The following is a 23,502-nucleotide window of genomic DNA, read 5'->3' on the forward strand; positions in this document are numbered from 1 at the left end:
CATATTTGACCATGTTATAAGTGAATTTGTACTACATGGGGTCTACAGTGTAATATCTAATTAAACCACATTATAAGAAATACAAAAAAGTAATAGTGGAATTAGAAACGGTACAGAGAAGGGCAACGAAAATGAAAAAGGGGATGGGATGACTTCCCTATGAGGAAAAGCTGAAGCGTCTAGGGCACTTCAAGCTTGGAGAAGAGACAGCTGAGGGGCGATATGATAGAGGTCTATACAGTGGCATTCCTATGGAGGCTGACACCCGGGGCGCCCCCGGATGCAGCGCGACCCCCCCCCCCCGAAAGGACCCCCCCCCCCCCCCCCCATGAAAGACCCCCCCCGGGTGCACACCGCTGGAGGGTGGGTGCCGCCGCACACACCTGTCCTTCGTTCGTTCCATGCTCCCTCTGCCCCGGAACAGAGAGTAACCTGTTACAGGGCAGAGGGAGCATGGAAGGAACGAACGAAGGACAGGCATGCGCCGCGGCGGCGCCCCCCCCCCCCCCCCAGCGGCATGCACCCGGGTCGAACCACACCCACCGCCCACCCCTAGGAACGCCACTGGGTCTATAATGAGTGCAGTGGAACGGGTAGACATGAATCATTTGTTTACTCCTTCCAAAAATACTAGGACTAGGGGGCATGCAATGAAGCTACAAAGTAGTAAATTTATTATGAATCAGAAAAAATGTTTCTTCACTCAATGTGTAACTAAACTCTGGAATTCGTTGCCAGAGAATGTGTTAAAGGTGGTTAGCTTAGCAGGGTTTAAAAAGGGTCTGGCCGGCTTCCTAAAGGAAAAGTCCATAGACCATTACTAAATTGTCTTGGGGAAAATCCACTGATTATTTCTGGGATAAGCAGCATAAGATGTATTGAGTTTTCTGGGATCTTGCCAGGTATTTGTGACCTGGATTTGCTACTGTTGGAAACAGGATGCTGGGCTTGATGGACCTTTGGTCTGTCCCAGTGTGGCAATACTAACGTACTTATGTGTTACGTCAAGTCACATTGTATGGGGTCTACAGTGTAGTACAGTTAAGTCTGGTGTGGCCAAACTTCACTGACTTTTGCCTCTTCTCTCTTTTCTCCCTGTTGCTGTTAAAACAATACAAGATGGCAAATTTGGATTTAGCACACACTTTTCCCTGTAGATCAAGGCATGTTACATTCAGGTAAACATGCTATTTTCCTGTCCCAGGAGGACTTACAACCTAAATTTGTATCAGGGGGAAGTGACTTGCCCAAGATCACAAGCAGTGGCAGAGGGAGTTGAACCTAGCTTCTCTGATTCTCAGCTCACTGTTCTAACCATTAGGCTACTTCTCCATTCCACAAATTATGTATCCCTCATTAAGACAACAGGGCTTGTGTCCGGAGTCTGTAAGCATGTGCTAAGGCTAGAAATCTAGACAACAGACTAGATCTACTTCACATGAGAACACAACATTTGAATAGTATGCTATAAACACCTACAGATCTATTCTTGGACACCTTGACACCGGCTGCTCGAAGCCGCCTTATGAACAGATAATTGTTTAACCAGTACTGGTGGAGTGAATGTATTTTGACTAGTCAAAGAAGGGGTTTAATGGGAAGGGTAGGGTGGTAGGGTGGGACAAGGAAACGACTTTGACTCACCATTGGGAATCTTATCCGGAAAGAGTAAGATGAAAAAGGTCAAGTCGGGGGATGGGGAGCTGGGGTATAAAAGTTTAAAAACAAAAAGATCTTCAAGTCATAATGCTATGAACATATGTGATATGCTGATTGGTGTAATGTTTAGCTTGAAATGTCAGTTCTGTTAATAAAAATGATTAAAACATAAACACCTACAGATGACCGCAGATACTACTGCATTCGATAGCCCTTCCGTTCTCGGCTTCTTCGCTGCCTGTTTTTTGCTTGTTTGCTTTGTGAAGAGTGTGCCCTCTTCATTGTGTTTTTTCCCTCACTAGTCACCATAAAATTCTACAGAATTGATCAAAACAAAATGAAACTGATTTTATGCAGTAAATAAAAAGATTTGTTGAATGCTGGTGCAGTATTTTCAGTTCTATTTTTAAGAGAGATTTTCCATGAAGAGAATCTAAGAAACAAGTTTGAAAATATGATTCTCAGTATTGTCTATTTATATTCTGCCACTTTCTTGAAGCTATCTGGTTGGTGACAACAAAAGTCAGTTTTTCCTGGGCTTTATATTTTCCACCTGACCATTACAGTGACAAAATGTCCTAGAAATGAGGCAAAACTAGGGCTTGCTGAGAATTGGATCTTTAATGATAAAGCAGTTGTAACTTCTAAACTAAACTTTAGAAGACCTGTTGACTTTTAAAGACCCTTCAAAATGTCAGAAAGGTACACAAAGGATTATAAAGATAAGGTATTCCATTTGATGATATGTCCTTTTATGGAATAACTACTTTGCCATGTTTCTCCATTCCAGGCTGCTTTGTGACTCCCCACAGTATCCAGAGTACAGAAACTCCTGGCATGCAGACTTTGTGATTAAAGACAGAGTAACACAGGAAAAAAATTCAGTGGTTCTGATGCATGCAAGTCAAACAATGTTATACAATTCCCAACTCCTTCCTCAAAGTTCTATCATGTTACTTGGCACTTAGCAGCTCTCCATATCCTCGGCAGACAAGCTGAACACTGACAAAATAATGGTCGTGTACTGAACTGCTGCCAGGCTAGTCGCTGAGCCAACTGGCACCCTGGACAGTTGCCAGCCCCAATCACCCTTTTTGATGGCCCTGACTTCTGCATGACACACAGACATATTTCAAAGCACTTAGCCTTCCAAAGTTCCATAGGTTTCTATGGAACTTTGGAAGGCTAAGTGCTTTGAAAATATGCTAGACAGTCAACAAAAAAAAATGAAACAAGGATATGATACCTTTCAACTTCATAGCTACTTCTACAAAGGACTGCAAAACTGCCAAGGACATTGGTTCCCCTACATATAAAAAAAGAAATAATAGTTATGATTCTATTATACATACTATATTCTGGTTGTAAAAAAAATTCAGTAAGAGCAAAAGTTCCAAAATAATAGCCATAGTAATTTTAACCTTCAGTTTCATAGTGACATTTCTTCTTAATGCTTTTAAATTTTATTGCATCTGTTCTGAATTTATCTCAACACCCATTACTATAGAAGACTGAAAAACATACATAATACACATGGCTAATTTGTTCGGTAACTAAGGGTCCTTTTATAAAGGCGTGCTAGCATTTTTAGCACGTGCTAAAACTAAGCACGCACTAAACAATAGAGGCACCCAACTGTAACTGTTTTATGATTAACTCAATGTAAGCCACACAGAACTGAGTGCTTGACTCAGACGTATGTGGGATATAAATCTAATAAAGTAAGTAAAGTACCACAGGACCACTGCTAGAGTTTGCAGCAGCCATGAAGCCGCTAGGGGCAAGGGGCGAGTGAGGATGGCTCCATCCCACATACCCCCAATTAGACTACCAGGGATGTATGCAGGCCCCAAGAGGGCCTGGTCTTGAAGGGGGGTATTCAGGAGAGGGGGGTTGTTAATTGGCTGGAGGGATAAAGAAACTGACAAAGGCATTTATACAGGTCTCAGCCAAATATTGCCCAGGACCCGCATAATTGCAAGCAGCCAGCAGTTTGGCCTGGCATTTAACATCCCAGTCTAACATCCGATGACAGTCTGTGTTTAAAAACATGCTGAGTTTATTACATTTATTTCACTATATACAAGTTACACAAAGGAACGACACAAGCAAAAAAAAAAAAAAAAGCAAATAACTTGACCAATTTTCCAAGTTAGGATTTACTAGCACAGAAAGCTCCAATATCCTGTATGTTGCCTTACAGTATAGGTTTCTTGGAACTGCATATCTAGGTGATGTGTGAGACAGTAAGGATAACTGAAGAGGCATAGTTTTAAAATTTACCAGCCAGTTTTAGATTTAATAAAATTTCCTTTTTTTTCTTTTTACTGCTAGTTTATGTCTCCTGCTAACTAGAAATTTTCTTTGTCTCCTCACCCATATTTCCTCAATTTCCAAAGTATTGTGGTATATTATTCCCTTATCTTGTTTTTAATTTCCTGAAGAATTTTTTTTCTTTGTGTATAATTCTTGTAAGGGATGATTTCTGTTTATCAAGAGTTGCCTTGATTGTATTTGAAAACTTATAATTAAAAAAAAAAAAAAATTACCAGCTTGCAAAAAGGGCCCTCCTGTCTCTGCTCTCCGTAGATGTCTGGAATTCCTCCCCAGTCTTTGGATTTCTCTTATAGACTGTGCTATAGCCAGAGTTCTGATTTTTTTTTTTTTTTTTTTTGCAGTTTTCCCCAGTTACATTAAGCAGCTCCTACCTTCTACTGAACTCCACCTAAGCACTTTTTCTTTTAAGTGTTTCACCTAACCCCTTAGTACTCTTGCAATTTTGCTCAATTTAATTTCGTCTTCCTTGATTAATCCCAAATCCATCTGGTTTAGTAGTTCTCGGTCAATTTCTCTAAGCCTTTTATTTGCCTGTCTTATCAGTCTACTAGACTATAAGATCCAAGAAGCAAAAATCGTCCTATTATATATATAGTAACATGGTAAATGTTAGCAGATAAAGTCCTGTAAGTCCATCCAGTCTACCCAACAAGGTGTCCAGAACCACATCTGGAACTCTACATAGGCTCCATTTTTTCATGATTAAACACTAACATAATAAACAGGGTAGTCAGCAACTTGCCTTGCCAACCTCATATGGCAGTTATATGATGAAATCTTGGGCATAATACTAAGATATCGTTGCTTTCGATTCTAAGACATGTTTGTAAAGTGCTGCATACATCTGTATACAAATCATTAAAAAATGACAATTCTAAGCTAGCCTTTTATTTTCATTATATATTATTAAAAATAGGACTGCAAGTTAATTGCAGTTAAATCTGCAACTAATGCATTATTAATCACAATTAAAACTAATCACGTTGCAGTATCTCCTGTCTTGCCCAAGCTTCTCTTCTGCTCTCTTCCACTCCCAACCCCTGTCTTCAGCACAATCCAGCATCCTTCTCCCCCCCATGTGATTCAAAATCACCCCCCACACACACACCTGCTGCCAGTCTACCTTAAAGGTGGTCTTCTGTTGGTCCCCGGCAGCGTTGCACACATGCTACCTGCCGCCTGCTCCAAAGCTTTCCCTATGGCCTATCCTGGCTCCTCTGACATCACTTCCTGTTTCTGCATGGGTGGGACGGGCCAAAGGGAAAGCTTCAAAGCGGGCCACAGGCAGCATATGCATAATGCTAGCACGGACTAACAGAAAACCACCTTTAAGGCAGATGGGTGGGGGGAGGGCACAGATGCCAAACCCTGGGTGGAGGGTGAGAGTGAGCTGCAGACCCGCAAGCAGAATTGGAGGGGCCACTGGTGGAAACTATGGCCGAGGCAGTGAGCTCCAGCAACCAGAGATCTTGTTTTTGCTCACCAACAAGTTTGTTTTGCTGCTTATGGGGGTGGAGGAGGGGAGGAAGAGGTGCTGGATAATGGGAGGGAGGAAAGGAGGGGAGAGAGTGATAATGGACCCCAGGAAAGAAAGATAACAGACCAGGGGGAACAGAAGAGGGAGAGAAGGAAGAGAAAGGGAGAGATGTTGGACCTGGGGGTGGAAGGGAGGGAGATTATCAATCCTTTAGGGGAGGGAATTGTGGTGGGCTTTGATATACTGCCTTTCTTTGGTTACAATTAGAGAATGACACAGGGATAAAATTGTCTGGGTTCTGTCTCCACCCCATCACCATCCCTGCAGGCCCTATCTCCTTCCCCGCCCCGTCCCCGCAGGTTCTGTCCCCGTCTCATCCCCGTGGGCTCTGTTCTCATCTGCAGAAGCCTCGAACACTTATGATTTTATATTTAAATCTTTTTATTAAAGTATAAAAAAGAACAATATGCTGTGCAACTATTGTGTATAAATTACAAATAGAAAACAATAATAACAACAAGCAGCTATAATAACCCTCCCACCACCACCCTCTACCCTTCCAATCTCAACAACAGCTGACTTCTACTACCCCAAGAAATCCTAATCCACCCTGTTAAAATGTCCAGAGGTACAAAATACAACCAGTTCTGTATGCCCTAGGGTTGAGAAATATTCCCTATGAAGCACTGTTATGATTTTTTAATCTGTGGATGAATAAGTCATCAACAATCTCAGGATTCAATGTAGCTCTCCTGTCTTCCACAGTCCCTCATGCAACATAAGATGTGTTCTTAGAAGATGTGCTGGTAGCAGGATATACAGGATCCCCCATAAAAAGTTTGCTAGCTGTGGCCAGCATGTTTGCTTGTTTTTCCAAAAAATAAAAATATTGTTGTCTGCATCAATCAAACATAAATAACAGTCTAGTTAATTAACAGGCTTCAAAGTAGAAAGTGACACGGGGACAAAGTTTGTCCCCGTCCTCACGGGCTCTGTCCCCATCCCAGCCCCGTCCCCGCGGTTACTGGGGGTCCCCATCCCCATGTCATTCTCTAGTTAGAATCAAAGCGGTTTACATATTATATACAGGTACTTATTTTGCACCTGAGGCAATGGAGGTTTAAGTGACTTGCTCAGTCACAAAGAGCTCCAGTGGGAAAGTAATTATTATTTTAATTAGGGCTCCATTTTGATTCAAGTTTTTGGAATTACATTTTTAATCACAATTAGTCATACAATTAAAGGTATTTAAATTAATTCATTATTTTCTTTGGTATAAAACTTGTGCGGTGTATTCAGTAAAACAAATATGTACATAGTTAATTGGGTGGGCTGCAACAATAAAGTGAAGTGGCTATTATAAAACAAGATCAGCCAAAATAAGGGCCCTGTTTACTAAGCTGCGCTGGAGGCACGCTAACTTTGTAGCATGCACTAAAATAATATTATATTCCTATGGGTGTCTCTAGCATTAGTGCACGCTAAAATGTTAGCACACCTACAGCGCGGCTTAGTAAACAGGTCCCTAAGAAATATGCAAGAATAAAATGTCTTTAGCATGGAGTATAATAAGCATTACTCAGTACTTACAGCTGGCATAAAAGAGCACCACAGCATGGTCAGTTCCAGCGATAACAGTATGAAATGTTTTCTCTGTCAGTGATGGCACCAGCTCTAAAACAAGTTCTGTCTTTTTATTTCTATGGACTGCTTCTGCCACCTGATCATCTTGAACATCTAAAGATTGAAACATTATACAGAAACATGCTGGAGGTAAGTATCAATTGTCACATCAGGGGTCTTTTACAAAGCATCGGTAAGCCTAATGCAGGCTTACCGAATGCTAAATTGGGACTATCACCGGACCAACGCAGCTGCCGGCGGTAGTTCCACCCCAAGCATGCGACATTTCCGGGGGGAAAAGAAAACCCTCGGAGATGTTTTGCGCAGTGGTAACCTGGTAATAATCGGCAGCCAGGTTACCTAAGGAGCCCTTATTGTCACCTCAATGGGTGGCGGTAAGGGCTCCCCATCACATGGCCTCACGGTAAGAATTCTCTTACTGCATGGCCATGTTTGTCTGGGGGCTTTTTACCCACTGCGGTATAAAAGGGCACTGGCACGCAGGAAAAACAGCCCCTGCCGCTAACGCAGGGCCTTTTTCCTAAAGCTTAGTAGAAGGACACTATCATGCGAAAAGATGTTAAAAGAAGAATAAAGTAAAATCTGAGCAGATAAAGTTAGAATTGTGTTGCCACAGGTGCCACTGTAACACTTACACAATAAGGACTAACACGGGCAATGGCATCCTACATATACATATCTGATTAATTCCTACATTTCAACTTTTCTGAGTGAGTTTTCAGAGGACATCTTTCTGGTTAATTAAACATTACTTTGCTCTGTGCTTTACCAGCTCATTTTCAAAAAGTGACATAAGTCAGCATTTGCACGTTTATCTCACAGAAACGTCCAGATCAGTATTATCGAAACCTCTTTTTGGACATCTTTCTCCAAAGTCCATCAGAAGGACGTCCAAATCTCAATGGGGCGTGCCAGGGGCGTGTTCAAGGCGAGTCTTGGGCGTTCCTAAGACATGGACATCTTTCAGCAATAATGGAAACAAACAAAGATGTCCAAGACTAAAACTTAGACGTTTTGAGCTAGACCTGTTTTTATAACAAATAGCTGCAGTGGGACTTGAACCCACTTCCCCAGGATCAAAGTCTGCTGCACTAACCACTAGGCTACTCCTCTACTCCACACAAGAGGTGCCCCAAATGATCAGATGACTACTGGAGGGACTAGGGGATCACCTCCCCTTACTCCCCCAGTGGTCACTATCCCCCTCCCACCCCAAAAATATGTGATTAAAAATATTACTTGCCAGCCTCAGATGTTATACTCAGGTCAATTAGAATAGCGTGCAGGTCCCTGGAGTAATCTAGTAGTGGTGCAGTGCACTGCAGACAGGTGGGCCCAGGCTTCTACCTCCCCCTACATGTTACACTTGTGGAGGAAACTGTGAGCCCTCCAAAACCCACCAGAAACCCACTGTACCCATATTGGTGCACCCAGGGCCGTGCCGATGCGGTAAGCGAGGTAAGCGCCGCAGGGGGGCGCCCACCTCTGGAGGGCGCCGCCTGCGGTGCTTACCCTCGCCCCGCGCCGCCGAGGCCTTTAAATCTTTTCATCGCCGCGGGTGTCACCAGAAAGGGGGGTGCCGCCGCTCCCGCTGCTCTTCATCCTGGCACCCCCCCCCCAGCCCTTTAAATTTATTTGCCGACGCGATAGCGAGCGCAGCACCTCGTGTGGAAGTAAATGAAGCGGATCCGATCATCTCATTGGGCCTTCCCTCACTGTCCCGCCCTCCTCTGACGCAACTTCCTATTTCCTCTAGGGCGGGACAGTGAAGGAAGGCCCAATGAGATGATCGGATTCGCTTCTTTTACTTCCACATGAGGTGCTGTGCTCGCTATCGCGTCGGCAATTTCTTTTTAAAGACCGGGTGGCAGGGAGAAGACGAGGCAGGGTGAGGGTGGGGGACAGATGGGGTGAAGGTGGGGGGGGGACTCGGATAGCAGAAGGGACTGGGTGGGAGACAGATGGGGTGAGGGTGGGGGGCACTTGGATAGCAGAAGGGACTGGGTGGGAGACAGATGGGGTGAGGGGGACTCGGATGGGCAGAAGGGACTGGGTGGGAGACAGATGGGGTGAGGGTGGGGGGGCACTTGGATAGCAGAAGGGACTGGGTGGGAGACAGATGGGGTGAGGGGGACTCGGATGGGCAGAAGGGACTGGGTGGGAGACAGATGGGGTGAGGGTGGGGGGGGCACTTGGATAGCAGAAGGGACTGGGTGGGAGACAGATGGGGTGAGGAGGACTCGGATGGGCAGAAGGGACTGGGTGGGAGACAGATGGGGTGAGGGTGGGGGGCACTTGGATAGCAGAAGGGACTGGGTGGGAGACAGATGGGGTGAGGGGGACTCGGATGGGCAGAAGGGACTGGGTGGGAGACAGATGGGGTGAGGGTGGGGGGCACTTGGATAGCAGAAGGGACTGGGTGGGAGACAGATGGGGTGAGGGGGACTCGGATGGGCAGAAGGGACTGGGTGGGAGACAGATGGGGTGAGGGTGGGGGGCACTTGGATAGCAGAAGGGACTGGGTGGGAGACAGATGGGGTGAGGGGGACTCGGATGGGCAGAAGGGACTGGGTGGGAGACAGATGGGGTGAGGGTGGGGGGCACTTGGATAGCAGAAGGGACTGGGTGGGAGACAGATGGGGTGAGGGGGACTCGGATGGGCAGAAGGGACTGGGTGGGAGACAGATGGGGTGAGGGTGGGGGGCATTCGGATAGCAGAAGGGACTGGGTGGGAGACAGATGGGGTGAGGGGGACTCGGATGGGCAGAAGGGACTGGGTGGGAGACAGATGGGGTGAGGGTGGGGGGGCACTTGGATAGCAGAAGGGACTGGGTGGGAGACAGATGGGGTGAGGGGGACTCGAATGGGCAGAAGGGACTGGGTGGGAGACAGATGGGGTGAGGGTGAGGGGCACTTGGATAGCAGAAGGGACTGGGTGGGAGACAGATGGGGTGAGGGGGACTCGGATGGGCAGAAGGGACTGGGTGGGAGACAGATGGGGTGAGGGGGACTCGGATGGGCAGAAGGGACTGGGTGGGAGACAGATGGGGTGAGGGTGGGGGGCACTTGGATAGCAGAAGGGACTGGGTGGGAGACAGATGGGGTGAGGGGGACTCGGATGGGCAGAAGGGACTGGGTGGGAGACAGATGGGGTGAGGGTGGGGGGCATTTGGATAGCAGAAGGGACTGGGTGGGAGACAGATGGGGTGAGGGGGACTCGGATGGGCAGAAGGGACTGGGTGGGAGACAGATGGGGTGAGGGTGGGGGGGGCACTTGGATAGCAGAAGGGACTGGGTGGGAGACAGATGGGGTGAGGAGGACTCGGATGGGCAGAAGGGACTGGGTGGGAGACAGATGGGAGAAGGGGCATGGAGCTGGAACTGGGGTCTGAAAAGTGAGCAGGAGGGAGAATGGGGTCATGCCTGGGGCAGGGGTGGATGGGAGAATCAATGGATCTGGAACTAGGGGCAGCCGCAGGTGGGAACTGGGAGCCGAAAAGAGGGGGCAGTGAGAGAGGGGGGATAGATCCTGGATGGAATGGGGAGTGAGAGGGAGGGCAGACCCTGAATGGATGGGAGAGGGCAAGTGGTGAATCGAAGGAGCAGAGAGAAAGGGCAGACAGTGGATAGAAGGGAGTGAAAGAGCAGACAGTGGATGGAAGGGGGCAGAGATAGAGGGCAAATGCTAGAGGGAAAGGAGAGAGAGAGGGCAGATGGTGGATGGAAGGGGGAGAGAGAGATGGCAGACTGGGGCAGATGGTGGATGGAAGGGGCAGAAATAGAGGGCAGATGTGGATGGAAGGAACATTAGAGAGGGCAGACACTGGATGGCATAGAGAGAGCGAAGACAGATGCTGGATGGAAGGAAGACGGTGGAAAGAAGATGAGGAAAGCAGAAACCAAAGACAACAAACTGTAAATATATATTTTTATTATTTTGCTTTAGGATATAGTATTTTAGCTGTGCTAATAAATGTTTATAAATAGAACATTTAAATAAGGTAATCTTTTTATTGGACTAATTTTAATACATTTTGACTTAACTTTCAGAGAACAAAACCCCCTTCCTCAGATCAGGATAGGATACTGTAACAGCACTATACTGTATTGACCTGAGGAAGGAGATTTTGGCCTCTGGAAGCTAAATGCATTAGTCCAATAAAATGGTATTATTTTATTTTCTGTATTTGTTTTATTTCGCTGCTGCGACCAGAAGTAAAAGATTTAAAGGCCCCAGGGTGCGGAGGGAAGGGCAGAGAGGCATGGATGGGAGGGCAGGGCCCAGGGAGAGGACAAATTGCTGGAAATGGAGGGGAGGGGATAGAGGAGGCAAGGATTGCTGGCTATGGATGGTGGAGGGAAGGGCAGAGAGGGACAAGGATGGACATGGGGGCCCAGGGAGAGGACAAATTGCTGGAAATGGAGGGGAGGGGAGAGAGGAGGATTGCTGGCTATGGATGGAGGAGGGAAGGACAGAGAGGGACAAGAATGGACATGGATGGGAGGGCAGGACCCAGGGAGAGAGGAGAAATTGCTGGAAATGGATATAGAGCAAGAAATGAAGAAGAAAGGAGAAAAGTAAAGAAATAAATGGAAAGGAAGCCCTGGAAATAGAGTTAAGAGGACAGATAGCAGCAGAATCAGATACTGGACCAGCATGATTGAAAAAGAAAGTCACCAGACAACAAAGGTAGAAAAAAATTATTTTATTTTCATTTTAGCGTTTGGAATATGTCCACTTTGAGAATTTACATCTGCTATCTTATTTTGCAATGTATAGCAATTTGTTTCTAAGAATATTGCTGACAATTCCTTTCAGTGTGGCAAGTGGTGAGCGATCATTTTCATGGGGGGGGGGGGGGCGTGATCATTTTCACGGGGGGGGGGGGGGGCGCCAACTGATAGTCTGCAGGGGGGCGCCAGAGACCCTAGGCACGGCCCTGGGTGCACCCTTCACCTGTAAAGGCTATGGTAGTGGTGTACAGTTGGGGGTAGTGGGTTTTGGGGGGCTCAGCAGACAAGGTAAGGGAGCAATGGTGAGATGTGTACCTGAGAGCATTTTATAAAGTCCACTGCAGTGCCCCCAAGGATGCCCTATTGCTTTCCTGGGATGTTACTTTTCCACTATTCTACTTAATGCCAAGCTTTCTATTTTTTTTATAAATCTGAGCCTTGTGTCTATTGTTTATCAGTAAATTTGGGCTTTGAATTCAGATCTATAGATAAAAAGGAGGTCTCATTACATATATCTAAATACCAGAGTGCTATTTTTCCATACTTCATAGCAAGAGTGTACATTCCCTAATTACCTGTCCCAATGCAACTGAAGCTTTTACCTCCTCAGTGCATGTAAATGGTTTTATCCCTGTGTGGATTCTCTGATGCTATGTGTGGCTTTCTTTCCAACCAAAGCTTTTACCACACTCAGGAAATGTAAATGGTTTCACTCCTGTGTGTATTCTCTGGTGTACTGTGAGGTTTACCTTCTAACCAGACTCTATACATTCAAATGGTTTTACCAGACTCTATACATGCAAATGGTTTCTCTCCTGTGTGGACTTGCTGATGCACTTTGAGATTGACATTACAACCAAAGCTTTTACCACACTTAGAACATGTGAATGGTTTCACTATATTGTGGATTTTCTGGTGCATTTTGCACGTTTTGCATTTGGATTTATGTTTGAAAATGGACCAAAAAATAAAACATCCAAATCACAAAACATTTTTCCAAACAGCATTTTCAAAAGGAAAAGACTTTTTTTTGTAGAAAATGACCTTTCCTGTTCTGATTCTGGACGTTTTACAAAAAACGTCCAAATTCAGACTTAGATGTCATATCCAAAAATGCCTCTTGTGCATTTGACTTGCCCAAAGTCACAAGGAGCAGCAGTGGGAATTGAACCCATGTTGCCAGGATCAAAGCCCGCTGCACTAACCATTAAGCCACTCCTCCTCTGTTTTGGACATCTTTTGTTCGAAAATGGACCAAAAAAAAGGACGTCCAAATCACATGACGTCCATAGTATTTTCGAACACAAAAGACAGACGTCCATCTTTTTTGAAAATGACCTTCTTAACTGTTTGGAATTTGGACATCTTTGTAAAACATCCAAATTCTGATTTAGACGTTTCTTTCGAAAATGCCCCTCTTAGTGACTTCGGGGGTCTTTTACTAAAGCTTAGCTCGAGTTATCTGCAACAGGGCCCATTTTATTCCTATGGGCCCTGCTTCAGATAACTCAAGCTAAGATTTTGTAGAACACCCCCTTAGAGATTGGGATAGAAGAGAATTTGTAGATTTATTAATAAAAATGGTCCGAACACCTTCAAAAACAAACCTTATTACTTTGTTTAAATAGTCTAAAAATCATTTTCCCATAGTTACAGTCTAGAGCAGGGGTACTCAACCTAGTCCTCGGGACACACCAAGCCAATCTGTTTTTCAAGATAACAATAAATGTGCATGAGATAAATTTGAATGCACTGCTTCCACTGTACCAAATCTATCTCATGCTCATTTATTGTGGGTGTCCTGAAAACCTGACTGGCTTGGTGTGTCCTGAGGACTGGGTTCAGAACCCCTGGCCTAGAGCATTAAAAGACAGCCAATAGATAGCAGCACAGGCTTTAAAATTTCTGCCATAGATTTAAACTTAAGTGTTACAGCCTAGAGCAGCAATTCCCAAACTGAGTTCCTCAAACTCTCTTCAGGGATTCCCCAAGAAATTAGATTATGAAATGTGTTTACATAAATTGAGGGTTCCTCGGTGTATGAAAAAATATTTTAGGGGTTCCAAAATAGTAAAACGTTTGGGAAACACTGGTCTAGATCATTAAAAGATAGCCAGTAGATAGCTTAGAAGGCCTAGTTTAATCTTATTCCTCGCCCACCCTGACATATCTCTTAATTGGCAACTAAGATTTAATGCTAAGAAATGTAGGGTCATGCACTTGGGTTACAATAATCCAAGGGAACAATACAGTATAGGGGGTGAAGTGCTTCTGTGTATGAAAGAAGAGCGGGACTTGGGGTGATTGTGTCCAAAGAACTTAAGGTGGCCAAGCAGGCAGAAAAGGCGATGGTCAAAGCCAGAAGGATGCTTGGGTGCATAAGGAGAGGAATGACCAGCAGGAAAAAAAAAGAGATGATAGCGCCCTTGTATGTCTCTGGTCAGGCCCCATTTGGAATACTGCGTGCAATTCTGGAGACCGCACCTATGGGAAGATATAAACAGGATGGAGTTGGTCCAGAGGGCTGCTACCAAATTGGTAAACGGTCTCTGTCATAAAACATATAGGGACAGGTTTAAGGACCTCAACATCTATATGCTGGAAAAGAGGCAGGAGAGAGGGGATATGATAGAGATGTTTAAATACCTCAGTGGCATTAATGTACAGGAGATGAGCCTTTTCCAAATGAAGGAAAACTCTGGAATGAGAGGGCATAGGATGAAGTTAAGAGGAAATAGGCTTAGGAAGAATCTAAGAAAATACTATTTCATGGAAAAGATGGTAGATGCATGGAATGGCCTCCCAGTGGAGGTTGTGGAGACGAGGACTGTGCCAGAATTTAAGAAAGCGTGGGACAGGCATGTGGGATCCCTTAGGAAAAGAAGGAGCTAGTGGTTACTGAGGAAGGGCAGACGGGATGGGCCATTTGGCAGCCCTTATCTGCCATCATGACTCTCTGTTTCTAAGAACAAGGAGGTGGTTTGTCATTGCAGGGCATTTTCATCCAAAAGTGATTTGTCCTAAACAATTTGTGACTCGCTTAGTGAAAAGGGACCAAAAGTTAGATGAATAACTTATACCACAAGATAAAGGGATATCAACTGCATAATCCTGCAACATTTCAGTCTCAGGTATGAACTAATTACGTCTTTAAAAAAATGAGAAATATCAATAAAAAAGTACATTTTTCAGAAAAACGCATTTGAAAAATAGCAAACTCAAAACATTTATACAGCCTTTCTCTCTGTTATTTGTAACCCTACTTTTGGTCCCCTTTTGCTCAGTCGGTCACATTTATTTGCACTTGCTGAGAAGTAAACACTAAATATAAGCATATACCATAAAGACTCTTTTTATTAGTCCCAGTAGCCCTAGTACAACTTTTAAATAATTAAACAACTCACTAATACTAAGATGCAGACAGCAGTCCAGCAGGGAGACAGGTGTTATCCAGTCTTTTGTACTGTCACATGTATGATATCTCCTAGTTGGCGAGAGATTACATGTGTGCCTTTGGTGCAAAGAGGTCCTAGCTCTCAGAGAATGAGTACAATCTCTTTAGACTTGGAGGAGCTGAGGCAGACACAGAGGTATATAGAGGAGACTTACAGGTACATAATAGAGAAGTCCCACCTCCAATCGGGCAGCTCCTTTGCTGTCTTGGAGGAGGAAGGTGACCTATCACCACCCTGGTGAGGTCCGCCACCTTTGTACTAGGTTCCACATTAGGAGTACTACCAAAGAAAAAGATCTAGATGTTACTGTGAACAATATTTTGAAATGTTCTGCTCAGTATATAGCAATGGCCAAAAACGCAAACAGAATGTTATGTATTATTAGAAAAAGAATAGAAAATAAGATGAAGAATATTATAATGCCTCTGTATCACTCCATGGTGTGTCCTTACTTTGAGTACTGTGTGCAATTCTAGCCGCCGTATCTCAAAAAAGATATAGCAGAATCAGAAAACGTTCAAAAAAGGGCAACGAAAATGATTAAAGAGATGGAACTCCTCTCATATGAGGAACAGCTTAAGGGGTTAGGGTTCTTCAACTTGGAGACAGCTGAGGGAGGAATATGATAGAGGTCTACAAAATCCTGAGTGAGGTAGAATGAGTAAACATGAATCAACTGATTAGTCTTTGAAAAAGTACAAAGATAAGGAGACACTCCATGAAGCTACGTGACAATTCTTTTAAAACAAATAGAAAATATGTTTTCGCTGAAGAATAGTTAAGCCCTGAACTCATTGCCAGAGGATGCGGTAAAAGTAGTTAACATATCTGGGTTTAGAACAGGTTTGGACAAGTTCTTAGAGAAAAGTCGATAAGCTGCTATTAAGTTCAATGTAGCTGCTGAGTCTCAGAGGGCCCTGCAAGCTCTACCATTACCCGTGGCCGAAAACCTCAAGCTCACAGCTCACCCCTGAGCTCAGAGACAATTAGACTAAAATTGTCTCCAAAGTTCTAAACTATGGAGAGGAATGGAAACTAAAAAGATTTTGAGACCCAGCAACCAGACAGATGGTAAGTATAAGTTACTTCTATATTTTAAACCCAATTTGGGGTATAGAAAAGGTGTTAACAAAATTGGTTCTTTTGTTGCATAAACATATATTCAAACAATTCTTCATGCAGAACAATTTAACCAACAGTTTTAAGTCTCTTTTAGCAGGTAAAGTAATACCGCTCTGGAACAACAGTGAAACCATCAGATAAGTATTGACCAAATTACCTTATCTTTCCTTTACTCTATAGTTATAACTTTCTTTTATAGTGTATGTCTTAAGAATTGATTCTTTGTGATCTATTTTATGATTTTCAGGTGTAGACACCCAGAACTAGTCTCTAGAAAAGATAAGTTTGACTAAACTCAGTGACTTCTCAAGGTCATTTCCTTTGCTGTATATGGAGGTGCAGACTTATGTTTACTTTGGTCTTTCTTTGTGCTTCTTTTCTTCACCTTGCTTGTTCACTGGAGCTCAGGTTCTTTTCTTCCAGCTTTAGAACCTACTGAGGGGCATAATTGAAAGGGGCGTCCAAGTTTTCCTAAGGACATCCCGGCGAAGGGGCGGGTATTATCGAAACAAGATGGGCGTCCATCTTTCGTTTCGATAATATGGTCGGGGACGGCCAAATCTTAACATTTAGATCGACCTTAGAGATGGTCGTCCCCGATTTTCAGCGATAATTGAAACTGAGGACGACCATCTCAGAAACGACCAAATCAAAGCCATTTGGTTGTGTGAGGAGACCGCATTCATAGTGCACTGGTCCCCCTGACATTCCAGGACACCAACCGGACACCCTAGGGGGCACTGCAGTGGACTTCACAAATTGCTCCCAGGTGCGTAGCTCCCTTAACCTTGGGTGCTCAGCCCCCCAAAACTCACTACCCACAACTATACAACACTACCACAGTCCTAAGGGGTGAAGGGGGGCACCTACATGTGGGTACAGTGGGTTTGTGGTGGGTTTTGAAGGGCTCACATTTACCACACAAGTGTAACAGGTAGGGGGGGGGGGGGGGATGGGCCTGGGTCTGCCTGCCTGAAGTGCACTGCACCCACTAAAACTGCTCCAGGGACCTGCATACTATAAGGACTGCTACAGGAAAGTATCTTTGCTTTCTCTGAGGACAAGCAGGCCATTAATTCTCATGTAAACTACCGACGCAGCCATGGTCTGACACTATGAGCCTTGACATGACCCCCCAGTGTCAGCCCAGCTTAGGCATAAGTGAAAAAAATGAAATCTGCCAGCCAATTAGAGATTCTGCATTTTCCGATGGCGACCCCCATCCTGTTGGGATCAAAATAAACAAAAAGTTGGGCAGAATGTCTGTGGAGCCTTGTCTGCTCCACGTAATAGGCCAATGGTCACTTCTAGTCCAAGGTGTGCAAGGTGCTCTTGCCAGGATGGGCATGAGGTCAGGGAAAGAATGTTGGCAAGCAATCAACTGGTTCAGATGGAACTCTGATATTACCTTAGGTAGGAACTTAGGGTGCATGTGGAGGACTACTCTGCTATGATTAAACTTAGTTTAAGGGCATGTGGGCATAGCTGGCTGGTACTTTCAGGCTATTGCTACTTTATATGAGGACCCTCATGCAGCCCTTCTAGTGAATGGGATATACACCGCATCTTTCTCAGTGGCCCATGGAACTCAGGAGGGATGCCCTTTATCACTGTTCCTGTTTATACTCACCCTTGAGCCTTTGTTATACCTTAAGTGTAGTTGTGAGGAGATAGTAGGGATTACAGTGAAACATGATATTAAAGTACTCTCATGGTGATGTTGTGGCTCACACCTCACTATGGAGAGCTCTCTGGTTTTTGTTTAAATATACAGAAGTCTCAGGCTCTCACTTCATCCTTGGTGGTGCTGGAGGACTGGTGGGGGGGGGGGAGAGTTTCCTCTTAGCTGGGCGGAGCAGTCCTTGAAATATTTAAGGGTCATTATTCCCTCTAACCTCTCTTTGCAGTATAATTGCAATGTTAAGCCACTGTTGTGAAAACTTCGGTGGGGGCTCGAGATCTGGCGTCCTTATCCATTGTCTCTCTTGGAATGGATTGGATTGTACGGTTGTATGTGTTCCAAATGCTTTCCTTACATCTTAAGGCACGGGATGAGCGGGAGATGCATAGGGCACTTCGTAGTTACCTTTGGCAGGGTAGGCGGGCCAGACTTCTGATCTCCATTATTCAGAAACCTAGGTCTCATGGGGGATTGGGACTCCTGAACCTGCATTATTTAATTGTGGCATGCACAATGCAACAATTGAATGACTGGTTCAGAGGCACCTATGAGTTTTCTGTAACTAATTTGGAAGCCTTCTTTTTTCCAGTGCCCATTTCAGTTGGCAAATTCATACTATTCCAGGTCAATATCTCAGATTACTGTGTCATAACTTGTTTGTTAAGGCTGCAGGGGCTGCTTGGTGGTGGCTTTGCAGACGCCACCACTTTTCTTCCACAGTCACACTCTTTTTGGCAAACAGACACAACCCTGATTTGGGGCCTGGTCATGATTCAGCAGCATTTGTTCGCTGGAACTTCTTGTGCATTCGCTAGCTATACCAAGTACTCACGGAGAAAGGCAAACTGAAAGCCTTTTCAGACCTGTGGACCACCTTCAAAGTGTCTAATATGGACTTTTACTCTTAACTTCAACTGCGTCATTATGTAAACAGCTTGCCGTGGGAACAGCTTTGTAAAGATGTATAAAAGACTCTCGCTGAAGTGCTCATGTTGAACTTCCAAACTAAAGTTCCTTTGAAGTACCATAATACCTACCCTTCAATACTCTACTGCAGATACAGATTACGTATACATGTCGAAGCAGTGGTCTGATGATTTGCAGGTCCAGCTCACTGATACTCAGATCAAGGCTTCTTTGCATTCTGCTCAAAAACACTTTGGTTCTGTCATACTTTGGTAGATGCAATATGTTTATCCTGCGTACATCTCTCCACATAGAGCACGCAGGGCTACCATTTCTGTATTGGCTGCTTGTCCGAAATGACAACACAGCCCTGCAACTCTGGGTCACATGTTCTGGGCGTGGCCATGGATTCTAGCTTTTTGGTCATAGATTCCGCGCAGTACCCATGGACAGTGGGCAAGAGTCATTCTGGTAAAGCCTTAGCTGTTGTTTGATCACTATAATTAGTCTAAGCCAGTGCCTTCTGGGTTCACAAGTTTTCACTGTCAACAGGAACTGGTAGCGAAGAGAGTAATCTTGCTACTTTGGAGAGACTTGGGTTCTCCAGATCCTCCAACACTGGGGATCTGGAAAACCCACATGATCAATTTACTCTCCACAGAACGCTTGGATACATCAGACATTTCTTCTTTGCAGGGTGTAGGCTTCCAACAGATGCAGGAGAATTTTTGGTCCACCTTGCAGCCAGCAGCCCTTAGCAGATTATTGAACTAATCATCTCACACAACACTGGGGGAGCGGAGGGGTTCTTTAATGGGATACAGGAGGGGTGTTCATGGGGAGGAGATTGTTCTATGGGGGGGGGGGGGGGATAAAACGTTTAGTTTTTGACGGCCTGTTACCATTGTGCAGTGTTTGGTGTTGTGTGCGTTACCTGTTGCCCCTGTTATTCACTGTGTAGCATTCAATAAACATGATTTTCTCATTTAAAAAAAAAATCTGACACTACCTTAGAGAGGAAACTTGGAATAGGTGCACAGAACCACTCTGTTAAAGAATTTAGTATAAGTTGATTCAGTTACTAGAGCCTGGAGCTCACTCACTCTGTGCACTGAAGTCTACACCACCAGGGCAGGTACTTTGGTTCACAGGAATCAAGCTGCTCAAAGAACACCAAGTTGAGTTCCCATAACAATGTCGGAGGCTTGATGGAAGGCTTCAGGAGAAGTAAGCTGATATGAATCTAAAGGCTATACAGAGGTGGGTTTCCCTTTCATATGCAAGGTGTACCCACTATTTTGTAAACCTATACAGATTTCAGAAAAGTATCAAGCCTTGAGATTGTTCAATTCCTTGGCAAAAGCATATCCACAGGATAAAGAAACTTTGCTCCACTGATCAAATTAAATATCCGAGTCATATAAATAAAAAGAAGCAACAATACAAATTACATTACCTTGGTCATTCCTATCCTTTTCACCTTCCTCTTCCTCCAGAGTGTCTTGGATTTCTTCCTTCTCTATACCATGTTCAACAAGAGCTATTATCTCTCCAGCATCTTGTAAGGCCAAGTACTTGACAGGAGCTCCCTACAAATAAAAGTGGAATTGAAACAAGAAGATGTTTGATTTGTAGATGCAACAGAGAGGGAGTTTTTCTACCAGGAAGTAGAGTAGTAGCAAAACATAAATATAATTATACAGAAACACACATCCAAAAGGTAATGCAAAATTACCAGCAGTAATTTTCAACAAAGAAAGTCCACTCAAAGATGAAACAAACAAACAAAAAAAAAAAGAGCACTCATTTTTGTTTTTTTTTACAGTTTTTTACAGAAGAAAAATAATGGGGGAACCAAAACTCACAAGTTTATCAAAGGAAACAAACTGGCAAAATAAAAATTTTCTTCTGAGGTCAATATTCAGCTCATGGTGGTCAGAATTAAGCCCAGATGTTTAAAGCCAGGGCATGACCAGACACTGGCATTAAATATCTAGGGTCAGGTAGCCACCTGGAAGTTATGCATATTAGTCAATATGTATAATGGAAAGGGCAAAGAGAGCTGATGCTCAATCAAAGCCCAGACTGGGCATAATCTAGATTGTAACTACCAGCATGCTGCACATAAGTGCAATGCATTACTGTAGTGCTTGAAATTTGGAATATTGACCCTTCCTGCTATTTTGAGACATTGGAGGATTTTGTGGGCAATGCATGGAGTCTTTCCTCTCCATAGAAGCCTGCTTAATTTTGATTTAACCATTTTATAGAAACTCTCAGGGAAGGGGAGGGGTAGCTTGCTAAGTACATAGTTAATTTGGTGAGCAATCACCATCTCTTTTGTTGATCAGACTAATCTGGTTCACACCTTTTTGTGATGCTGGTTGTGTATTTCAGATTAGAATATGCAGTGAGACACTCTGATATTATTATATAGATTTTGGTAAAGGCAACAGATTGGATATGTTACTGTTTACATTTGTCCTGGTACCAGTTTAATGGCATAATGGGGCAATGTTGGATTGGGGCAGAGAGAGAGGTTTTATAAGTAAAAATAAATAAATACATATTTTGTTTCATGCAGATCTCTTTTGTTTAAACTTAACTAAATGGGCTATAAGCCCCTCATGTAGTCCACTGATTTTCTTATATTTTGTTTGTGTGATGACTTATACTGTGCCAAAATTGAAAACTCTTATCACTATCTGGTCATTAATAAAAGGAGTTCATTGTGAACACTATCCACCCTAAAAGGATGTTTTGTGCCTGTACATGTGAATTGTGATATTATGATCCCTTGTTTCATATTGTTGACAGTCTGTGTTATCCGTATGGGTGGTATATTGGTGTATTAGGGTCTGCCCAGTGTATTTATGGTACAGTAAGGTTCTGAGTGTGTTTTTGCACAAGTTTGTGCATAGTGTTTTGCAGTTGAGGGATTGTGGTTAGTATATACTTTGAGCGACCATTTTATTCTTTGACATATGATACATATCTAATATCTAAATTTAATAAAAGGTATTGTGACTTTTATTTTTACTTATTTTTTTTCTGTGTGTTGTCAGACAATTATGGATATATGCCCCACCCCCTGTAGCCTCCCCAAACAGTTGAGCCACCGACCACCTACGAGTCAGACCTCCAACCTCCACATCATCATCACCAGACAGAACCAACAGACTACAGTACAAATGCTGAATTGATGCTAGAATCTAGTACTTCCCACATTTGCACTCAAACCAGACACCTTATTCAAGGGAGTAAGAAAAATGGATTTCAACAGTTTTAAAATGGTAAGAGAAGCAAATATTCTCTCAAGCGGCTAATTTTGAAATAGCTATAGTTAAATGAACTGCATTTATGTATTTCTTTGAAGGGGTGAACAAACATGTAGATAAAGGTGAGCTGGTTGATATTGTATATCTGGATTTTCAAAAGGTGTTTGACGAAGTACCTCATGAAAGACTCCAGAGGAAATTGGAGAGTCATGGGATAGGAGGTAGTGTTCTAATAGATAGTGGGGTTCCCCAAGGGTCTGTGCTGGGACCACTGCTTTTTAACATATTTATAAATGATCTAGAGATGGGAGAAATTAATGAGGTAATTAAATTCACTGACAACACAAAGTTATTCAAAGTTGCTAAATCGCAAGAGGATTGTGAAAAATTACAAGAGGACCTTACGAAACTGGGAGACTGGGCATCTAAATGGCAGGTGACGTTTAATGAGCAAGTGCAAACTGATGCATGTGGGAAAGAGGAACCCAAATTATAGCTACGCAATCAAGGTTCCACATTAGGAGTTGCCGACCAGGAAAGGGATCTAGGCATCGTCGTTGATACGTTGAAACTCTCTGCTCAGTGTGCAGCGGTGGCTAAGAAAGCAAATAGAATGTTAGGTATTATTAGGAAAGGAATGGAAAACAAAAATGAGGATGTTAAAAATGCCTTTCTATCACTCCATGGTGCAACCGCGTCTTGAATATTGTGTTCAATTCTGGTCACCACATCTTTAAAAAGATATAGTAGAATTAGATAAGGTACAGAGAAGGGCAACAAAAATTATAAAAGGGGATGGGACCTCTTCCCTATGAGGAAAGGTTAAAGCGGCTAGGGCTTTTCAGCTTGGAGAAAATATGGCTGAGGGGAGATATAATAGAGGTCTATAAAATAATGAGTGGAGTGGAACGGGTAGACATGAATTGCTTGTTTACTATTTCCAAAAATATTAGGACTAGGGGGGACGCAATGAAGTAGTACATTTAAAACGAATTGGAGAAAGTTTTTCTTCACTCAACATGTAATTAAACTCTGGAATTCATTGCCAGAGAATGTATAAAAGCAGTTAGCTTAACAGGGTTTAAAAAAGGTTTGACTGACTTCCTAAAGGAAAAGTCCACAGACCATTATTAAAACGGACTTGGGGGAAAATCCACTGCTTATTTCTAGGATAAGCAGCATAAAATGTATAGTAGTTTTTTTTGGCTA

General features: G+C 43.7%; 1 protein-coding gene across 1 annotated transcript in view; it reads right to left on the bottom strand.

Moving 5' to 3' along the window:
• TXNDC16 (thioredoxin domain containing 16) overlaps nucleotides 1-23,502 on the bottom strand; it is a 196,347-nt gene that overhangs the window by 70,211 nt on the left and 102,634 nt on the right. Inside the window, exons 12-14 of the mRNA XM_030215380.1 lie at nucleotides 20,472-20,604; nucleotides 7,064-7,210; nucleotides 2,906-2,965 (exon numbers count right to left, since the gene is read on the bottom strand). Coding sequence (XP_030071240.1) covers nucleotides 2,906-2,965; nucleotides 7,064-7,210; nucleotides 20,472-20,604 — 340 coding nt within the window. The remainder of the gene's footprint in view (nucleotides 1-2,905; nucleotides 2,966-7,063; nucleotides 7,211-20,471; nucleotides 20,605-23,502) is intronic.

Source organism: Microcaecilia unicolor, chromosome 9, assembly GCF_901765095.1.
Source record: "Microcaecilia unicolor chromosome 9, aMicUni1.1, whole genome shotgun sequence".
NCBI classification, from domain to species: domain Eukaryota; kingdom Metazoa; phylum Chordata; class Amphibia; order Gymnophiona; family Siphonopidae; genus Microcaecilia; species Microcaecilia unicolor.